This window comes from Phoxinus phoxinus (assembly GCF_949152265.1).
Source record: "Phoxinus phoxinus genome assembly, chromosome: 25".
NCBI classification, from domain to species: Eukaryota; Metazoa; Chordata; class Actinopteri; order Cypriniformes; family Leuciscidae; genus Phoxinus; species Phoxinus phoxinus.
The window spans coordinates 8,867,789-8,877,420 of record NC_136900.1 but is presented as its reverse complement, the minus strand read 5'-3'; the positions used below and the strand labels follow the sequence as shown (position 1 = coordinate 8,877,420).

Here is a 9,632-nt window from a genome sequence, read left to right as displayed (position 1 = left end):
GTTAATAATATTGATGACTGTGATTATCATGTAATGTTGATAACTATGTTGATGGTGATGATATTTTTCTAGGTGATTATGATTATGATGTGATAATATTGTTCATGGTCATAATATAGTTTATGATAATGATATTGATGATTATGATACCAAGGGTGACAATGGTGACAATGATGTTAGTAATCTATGATAGAATGGTATTGATATTGCAGATTTTTTTAAAGGTGATTATATAATGATATTAATGATGATTGATGGTGATTATGATGGGAAAATATGTATAGTGATAATGGAAGTAATGGCCTTTATGATGGTGGCAATATTGTTCAAGATGGTGATATTATCTTGTTCATGTGATTATGATAACACTGATGTTGATGTGATGGTGATAATTATATTGATCATGGTGATGGTGACTTTGGTGATAAACTGATGATAATGTAATTATGATATTCATAAAGGGTGGTACTGATGTTGATGATATTGATGAGGGTGATGTTGGTGTGTTCTGTGATGAAGGACAGTGCGAGACAGGGAGACAAGAAAGAGCAGCTACTACAGGAACTGAGGACGCGAGAACAAGAACTTGAGTTCACGCTCACCAAACAGCGGGAGGTACAGACTCCTCATTCACTCGTCAACATGTTTGATTTATTAAACCAGCTGGAGGTCTATCTCAACCCACCTACTATCTCTGTAGTTGGAGAGCAGGATCAGCACTCTGAGCAGTGATCAGGCTAACGCTCGTGGAGAGAACCGCCGACTGCACAACATCAACCACCAACTGCAGGATGAACTCGACCAGAGCCGAGAAGAGCTTCAGCACACTCTGAGTCAACTACAACAACTGCAGAACACCATCAAACAACAGCACAGGGGCAAAGAGAGGTGGCTTTTCATGAGTTACTTACTGGATGAAAAACCATTGTTTGCGTTATTACTAGCCTACTACATCTACTCTTCAAAATAAAGGTTCCAAATGGGTTTTTGCAGTGATGCCATAGAAGAGCCATTTTTGGTTCCCTAAAGAACCTTTCAGTGAACATTCTAAAAAGAACCATTTGCTTTCTTAGTGTATAAAGCATTTTAACCTTTTTTTTTACTACTACTTTTTGTTTTAAGGCCCTGTTTACAGCTGGTATTGAGATGTGTTTTGGTCGATCGGATCACAAGTAGACGAGGGAGACACATTCCCGTTTACAGCTGGTGTTTTAATCCGTCTCTTTTGTCCACTTTCAACCACTTCTGTCCTGATTTCTTCGAGGGGAGGGTCTGTGTATGTTTTTTTTTAGATCTTTCGATCTAATGGACAAAATAAGCTTGTGTAATTTACATATGAACGTGACCAGAGACATCAGTTCTGTCAGGACCACTATCGTCGAATACGATTGACAATTAGCATACAGTTTGGATTGGCGGTATGGTTTGATTCTGGGCAAGAACTCCCTGCGCATCCATGCAGCCTAGCATGGATACGAGCAGCAATAACTCCCCTTGGGGTAAACACAACAGAACCAACATGGATGTATTGCAGATATCATTAATTCAAGATTTTAAAGTACAATTTGAGAATTTATTCTGATTAGTGGGGAATCTGAATGCCAAACTCTGACTGGTGAGAAGAGGAGCTGGGGAGGGAGGAGGGTAATTGGCTCCTGAGAAACGCGATAACTGCTGATAATACTGAAGGAGCGTTACGTCGTATTCCTATAGGTAGACGTGGATCAGCTGAGAGTCATTGATGCGAGCTTGACTGACGTGACCTGCCAGAACTGACGCTACGCTTTATCTTTAAATTCTGCTCTGAAAGCCACAAGACCAGCCGAACTCTGTGAGTGTGTGTTAGAAATCAGGAATGGAGAGAGAACTTTGAGCTTGGTGTGTTTTTCATCTTCAAACCTAACTTGGGTTTTCAGCCGATAAAGTTTAAACCCCGTCTGGCTCGAGCTCTTCCTATAATGTCACTCATTAGATCAGTAGACGGAGAGAAGACGGTCTTTTGTGGCGGATTGAACACATTCGATCACATGAGCGTTTACACGAAAGCAATCCGGCCGAATGTGTTTTCAACTCCCTCTGGAAGTGTGGACAACCTCAAAATGTTTTAGACCCGTTTACTCCTGTATTTAGTGTCGTCCACTTGTGATCCGATCCACCAAAACGCTTTTTAATACCAGGTGTAAACAGCGCCTAAGAGTGTGATAATAAAAAGTAGTGAGCAAACAAACATAACTATTTCCTGCTGATAGTCTTGTGTATTTTTCACGTCTGACTGTTTCTCACTACAGAGAAGTCCTGAAAGTGTCCCGAAACATGCAGAAGGAACGGGAAAGCCTCATGAGACAGCTGGACTTGCTCAGGTATGCCAACCCGACTGACCTGCTCTCACCTTTAGTGTGCAACGTGATGAATTCAAGTCATTTGTGTATTATTCTTATCTGAAAGAGAAGGCCATAATAATTGACCAATCAAAACACAAAATGAACAGATGCAGTCATTGTTCCATTTTATTGATAACATTTGTTATCTATATTCTGAGGCTGTAAAAGTCCTGTGAGTTGGAGCGTTATCTTTAAATATTTACCTGTAGTTCTCACACTCTCTCTCTCTCTCTCTCTCTCTCTCTCTCTCTCTCTCTCTCTCTCTCTCACAGAGACATGAACAAGCGTCTTCGGGATGATAAAGATGCCCATCAGACACAGAAGATGGTTAGTCAAAAATACCCCTTCCCGTCCCCCACTCATTACCCACCATGCCGCTGTGTTCACGCCTTCTCGCCGTGGGCGCGTTCTGTTTACCCGTATTAAGTCCATGTAACATTACCCAGAATGCACCCCTGCAGACGGTGCAGCTAAAATGTGAACGGATACATTCAGCTGGATGTATTTCTCTGGGTTTCCACGAGCCCATGTTCCCTCAGGAATTCGAAGGCTTCCGGATGATGTCGGCCACGACCTCTTCCTCTTCTGGGATATTCACATTTTCCAGCTCTTTATATGTTATTTTCGGGAGAGCTTGTTTCATTCGTCCGCCTCTTAGAGGAGCAGCAACAAATGACTCGGAGGAATCTCTGTACGGATTAACGCATGTCGCAGCGCATATGCCTCAGCGAAGACCTCTTGTGGAACATTTGAGACTGAATATGAAATTTAGCCTGTTCTCCAATGAAACGGCTGACGTTTGGAGAAAGATTGTTCCTCGTTCGGTCTGTTACAGAAGCAAGTGCGATTCCAAACGAACCTTCTGCATGGCAATTTTCTGCTTCAGAAGAGCCTTAATGCCCCTCTTTTTTCTTTTTTTGTTTTACGAAGAAAGTCCAAAAATAAGAAAGGGAGCATAAATAACACTTAAAGTCCCCCTGTGGTGAAAATCAAGTTTTTAATGTTGTTTGTATGTCTATGTGGTGTTTTTAACATGCTTTTAGACTAACCATGTGAAATTCATGAGTATTTTCTCCTTAAAACTGCAGTGAAAAAAAGACGTTCTCAAAAACGCGGTTTGAAATCGCCGGTGTTTCTTACATCACAAACTACCTTGTAACCAATCAGGTCAACGTGCCGGCGGGCTTTAGCATATCATTAAAAGCGAACTAGCAGGGGAGTCTCGAAAGATGCCAGGTTATCCTTGATATTAAAAATCAGGTATATTTAGCGATATAGCGGATGTATGTATGATGTATATTACGATGTTATGATGAACTATCTTTCTCCATTAACATTCTGAGTTGTTCAATGCATTTCTGATGATTGTTAGAAGGCAGTTGTCTGACTCTGAGATGGCGAACGGGAACATAGTTTGTGTAACATTAGCAACAGATTTGATTATTAGCTGTTTGATAACATAGTCAAGCAATAGGCTAATCATATTAATTACCGTTATGTGCCCGACGTTTACCATTGTGCAGCGTTTACCTCAGTAAGTTGACCGAGTGAATCTGTATAACGTTATATATTTATTTGTAATTTAGTACAGTTTTGTTTGGTAGTTTCTTTTGAAATGAGCAGTTCTGTCCAATGACAGTTTATGTGTTTGGTCTCTGACGCGAAAAGAACAAAATGTAGATAATGTACAGATTTTTGTTGAGTTGAACAAACTGGATATGTTGTCAATCTTCGTGACGGTGAACAATAAAAATGTTTGTTTGTCTTGATTCTTGTCGTTATTCTGGGTGATTTACATTCATACACACGAGTGCTGTCATTTCACAACCATTGCCAATCTATGTCAAACAATGCACTAATTTTAATAATAAATCCATTTTCCATTTAAATCCCCCCCAAAAAAAAACTTAGACAAGCACCTCACCTGAACCCACACGGCAAAACATTTTTTGTCTTGTTTCCAGTCCAAATATAAAAAAAAAATCTTAAATCAATATGCATTTACTAGATGAGTAAAATGACATAAGATATTATGTCCTATTTTCCAGAGGAATTAATCTATTGATGCTTGAAAAAAGCTAAATTATCTGCCAATGGGGTAAGAAAAATTGTCTTAATTCAAACAGAAACAAGATTATTTTTCTTAGACCATTGGCAGATAATTTTGCAAAAACTCACTTAATTTTTATTTATTTCCCCAGAAAACAAGACTTAATATCTTATGTAATTTTACTACTTTAGTAAGTGGATCTTGTTTTAAGAAATGTTAGATATTTGGACTGGAAACAAGACAAAAAAAAAGTAAGAAAAGCATTTTTTGCAGTGCAGTTTTTGCATTAATTGTTTTACTCTGGGAGACAAAGATGCCTATTTTTTTTACAAGTCAATAATTCTTTCTACGTCATTCAAAACAATCTACATTCTCAATTTAAAGCTGAAGCTAAAATGTCTCTCATATCTCATCAACTGTTCCTCAGACAGCACAAGTGAAGAACGCTCTGCAGAGGAAGGAATCCATACTGGGCAACTATTTCCCACCGAGGAAATCAGCAAAGAGGTGCGTTACTATGCTATATGAATGCACATAACACTTTAATCAAACTGGTTTTATTGGTCCAAGATGCTTTGACCAAGATGGTCTACTAGGATGAAACCAGGGACACTAGTTTACCATCTGGACCGATTATTATTACCACCTGTAGCAGGTTTTAGCTTTTTAAGCACTGATTCACAGGTGTTATTTAATAATTCCTATGCTTTTAAATAATTTTGATCAATTTGAATTAAAGGCAGCTGATGGAAAACTCAGATGACGAGGCAGAGGATTCAGACACATCGCTAACAGATTCAAGTCCGAAGAGATTCTCTATAGAGAGAGAAGACGAAACTACCTGCCAATCAGAGAAATCTGCGGTACTCGTTTGTTTTTGCTGTAAATGTAGATTTCACAACTGATTATTTCTGTGTATGTGAGTGTGCAAATGTGAGCCTTGGATATTTGCATGATAGTAGATGCAACAATCCATGTTGAGTTCATTCATTCTTTATCTTAAAGGAACACTCCACTTTTTTGGAAATACTCCCCTAGAGTTAAACAGTTTTACCGTTTTCGAATCCATCAGCCGATCTCCGGGTCTGGCGGTAGCACTTTTAGCATAGCTTAGCATAGATCATTGAATCTGATTAGACCGTTAGCATAATTATTTTTAGAGAGATGCTAACGGTCTAATCAGATTCAATTATCTATGCTAAGCTATGCTAAAAGTGCTACAGCCAGACCCGGAGATCGGCTGATGGATTCGAAAACGGTAAAACTGTTTAACTCGGGAGATGGAAAATGAGCCCATTTCCAAAAAAAGTGGAGTGTTCCTTTAACAGTAAATCAAATATTAAGCTAATCTGCTTGATGTGGCATTTGACCTTCCAGTAAAAACGTTCTTCTTCCTCCTCCAGAGAGCAACCAGTGATCCGCAGCGTGTGTTTAAGGTGGTGTTTTTAGGAAACTCTTCTGTGGGAAAGAGCTCGTTCATCCATCAGTATTGCAGCGGTCACTTCCCCAACAACATGGCCTCAACTGTGGGTGAGAGATGCTTTCTCTTGGGCGCTGTTTACTCCTGGTGTTAAGATGTGTTTTGGTGGATCGGATCACAAGTGGACGACACTAAATACAGGAGTAAACGGGTCTAAAACATTTTGAGTTTGTCCACACTTCCAGAGGGAGTTGAAAACACATTCGGCCGGATTGCTTTCGTAGTGTAAACGCTCATGTGATCGAATGTGTTCAAACCGCCACAAAATACCGTCTTCTCTCCGTCTACTGATCTAATGAGTGACATTATAGGAAGAGCTCGAGCCAGACGGGGTTTAAACTTCATCGGCTGAAGACCCAAGTTTGGTTTGAAGATAAAAAACACACCAAGCTCAATGTTCTCTCTCCATTCCTGATTTCTAACACACACTCACAGCGTTCGGATGGTCTTGTGTCTGTCAGAGCAGAAACTAAAGCTGATGCTCTGTGTGTGTTTCTGTTGGTCGTGTTCATATGTAAATTACACGAGCTTATTGTCCATTAGATCGAAAGATCTGACAAAAAAAAACATACATTTACTCACCCATAGACCCTCCCCTCGAAGAAATCAGGACAGAAGTGGTTAAAAGTGGACAAAAGAGACGGATTAAAACATCAGGTGTGAACGGGAATGTGTCTCCCTCGTCTACTTGTGATCCGATCGACCAAAACGCATCTTGACACCAGCTGTAAACAGGGCCTTAATGTTAATGCCTTTTATGTGCTGACAAGTCATGTGGTGTTTGATTGACAGGAGTGGATTTTCAGGTCAGGAGTGTAATGCTTGATTCCACACCAGTCGCTCTGCAGCTGTGGGACACCGCAGGACAGGAGAGGTCAGATGTCCCGAAAATAGATTTACAGAACCAATAGAGTGATTTAAAGAAGCTTCAATGCAAAACGAGTCTTCCTAAAGTGTTTCTTGTTAGATTGGGCTTCTGGGCTGAACCTCTACCAACTGTTACCATGGGTTTTCATTTCCCCCTCTGGTTAACGGTTGACGGTATTTATTTGCATAAATGATATTGGACCGAAATATTCGTACTGAATTATTTAATATTCTGGCATTGAGCTCCAGTGAGTTCCTTTGTGAAAACATACAGTGTTTATGATACATATACAGCTATTAAATATAGGCCTATATGTGACCCTGGATCACAAAACCAGTCTCGAGTCGCACGGGTATATCTGTGGCAATATCCAACAATACATTGTATGAGTCAAAATTATCGTTATTATAAGTAAAGATCGTGTTCCATGAAGATATTTAGTAAATTTCCTACCGTAAATATATAAAACATGTATTTTTGTGAGTGAATGCAGCACAATCGTGAACATAAATGCACAACTTTAAAGGAGATTTTCTCAATGTTTAGATTTTTTTGCACCCTCAGATTCCAGATTTTCTAATAGTTTTATCTCAACCAAATATTGTCATATCATAACAAACCATACATCAGTGGAAAGCTTATTTATGATGTATAAATCTCAATTTCAAAAAATTGACCCATGTGACTGGTTTTGTGGTCCAGAGTCACATATGATATTAATTCTACCATATAGTATATATATTGTAATTCATATAATATATTATATTGTGATTTTCAACTTTAAATTGTTTATGGAAGCCTATTTCCACCACTAAGGTGAGATTATGACATCTAAGTAATATCAGATGAAAAGACGAATTATGACAAGTCAGTTATGACATTAAAAGGAATGACACACTAAATCAAAATTATTAGTTAAAAAAGTCAAAATTATTACTTTAAAAGTCAACTTTTTATCTCCTAATTATGTCTTAACATGTCATAATTTCGACTTTCTCATAATTTTAACTGTCATGATGATGACAAAAAGTTACAATTGTTACTCAGTATTCACAATTCATTAAGTATCCATTGACTTTTTATGTCATAATTATTACTTTTTTAAATCTCATAATAATTAAGATTTCCCAAAGCATGATTTTTTTTTTATGTGGCGGAAATGAACCCGCATATATAACGACTGTAAAATGATATTTTTAGGTATTAGTGGCATATTTGGAGTTTTGACCATATTTTTGATTGGCCATTGTAGTTGTGTTTGTGTCGCATAGATACTGCAAAGAACCCTTGAAGAAGCTTTACTTTAAAATGTGTGTGTAGATAACAACCCCTGCTGTGGCCTTCATCAGGTTCCACAGCGTCACACAGCAGTATTTCCGGCGGGCGGATGGGATCATCGCTATGTATGATGTCACCCATGAGATGTCATTCACGGCGGTCCGCCATTGGTTGGACCAGGTGCTGGTGAGGCTATGATTCAAGATTGACTGATTGATTAGTGTATGCTATATATATTCTCATTGGATAACCTACTCTCAATATTGAGCATCTACAAATAGGTCAAATAAAAAAAGTGTTTTGAATCTGGGGTAAGATTTGCCTAGGCTGGTTGTATAATACAGTACGGCAGCAGGTGTGTGTGTGCTGCTTTGCTTACACGTCAGTGTGTGACTTTGATTGAAGGTTTACTGTGAAATTAGAAAGAGAGTGTATTTAGCATGTGATGTAATCTGGTTATGATGACTGTGTGTGTTACTGTGATTGGTTTATGGGATTAGCAGTGTATCATTCTGTGTGTGTGTGTGTGTGTGTGTGTGTGTGGCAGGAGAAGCAGTCCGAGGGGGCGTGTCTGATGTTGCTAGGCAATAAGACAGACCTGGCGAGCGCAGACAGGAGAGAGGTGACTGGAGCACAAGGCCACAGACTGGCGGAGGTGAGGAATGATCCCGCTCATCATTTCCCACTAATCTCAGTCATTTGCCTGAGTCAATGTGTGTATAAGGAGTGTTGATGTTGTTTGTGTTGACAGCAGTACCAGGCCGAGTTCTATGAATGCAGTGCTAAGAGTGGACACCAGGTGGAAGAGGCCATGAACCACCTAACCAGGTGTGAAACTGCGATTAAGCTCTATTTCAAATTCTGTGATCACAAGTGACGTATTTTTCCAATACAGTAAATACAATAAAATCACTGTGTATTTATTGCAAAAGCGGCAACATAATAATATTTAACTTAATTTAATTATTTCTGCGTGTTTCAGGTTACTTGCCTCACAGCAGGACAAGCAGTGTGAGTCTGCGCTCCGACTGGACATCTCTGCCAACAGAGGGCGCTGCTGCAAATAACCGGAGCGCCACTATAATGGACCTTTTTCTTTTCTTTTCTTTTTATTAAATGGTCGAAGAAAAGAAACGAGGGGGAAAAACATTAACAACAATTATCGTCATTGGCATAACATAATATACAACAATACTCAGAGTCTTTCCATCCAGATTAAGTTCCTTCAGTCTTTCAGGAATGGTCCTTTCTCGTTTCTCACGGACTGCTGTGATGATGCGTTTTAACGGTTATCGGCATCGTAAATCCTGCAGTTTCTTTATATTTTAATGTTTTTTATTTATTTAAAAAAAGTATGTACATTTATAACACTATCCTTAGTATTATATTACATTTGCATCCAATTACAATAAATTAGTTCTTGCTGTTGGAGTGAAGACTTTACTCATGAATGTTAGTCACGTGACTGGACGCTTAGTGAAACAACGTCTAACGTTACCTCTGAATGTGTTTGATTAAAAAAAAATATTTTCAGCAAGATATGAAACTAAAAGGATATAAAACAATATCGGGAAA

At 38.8% G+C, this 9,632-nt stretch overlaps 1 protein-coding gene across 2 annotated transcripts in view; it reads left to right on the top strand.

Moving 5' to 3' along the window:
• cracr2b (calcium release activated channel regulator 2B) overlaps positions 1-9,544 on the top strand; it is a 22,990-nt gene extending 13,446 nt beyond the window's left edge. For both annotated transcript variants that reach the window (XM_079604305.1, XM_079604306.1), the window contains 12 exons: positions 520-615; positions 701-888; positions 2,289-2,360; positions 2,654-2,708; positions 4,859-4,938; positions 5,171-5,294; positions 5,835-5,961; positions 6,704-6,785; positions 8,129-8,243; positions 8,605-8,712; positions 8,809-8,885; positions 9,040-9,544. In XM_079604305.1, coding sequence (XP_079460431.1) covers positions 520-615; positions 701-888; positions 2,289-2,360; positions 2,654-2,708; positions 4,859-4,938; positions 5,171-5,294; positions 5,835-5,961; positions 6,704-6,785; positions 8,129-8,243; positions 8,605-8,712; positions 8,809-8,885; positions 9,040-9,124 — 1,209 coding nt within the window. In that variant the 3' untranslated portion in view covers positions 9,125-9,544. The remainder of the gene's footprint in view (positions 1-519; positions 616-700; positions 889-2,288; positions 2,361-2,653; positions 2,709-4,858; positions 4,939-5,170; positions 5,295-5,834; positions 5,962-6,703; positions 6,786-8,128; positions 8,244-8,604; positions 8,713-8,808; positions 8,886-9,039) is intronic.
• The last annotated feature ends 88 nt before the right edge of the window (positions 9,545-9,632 follow it).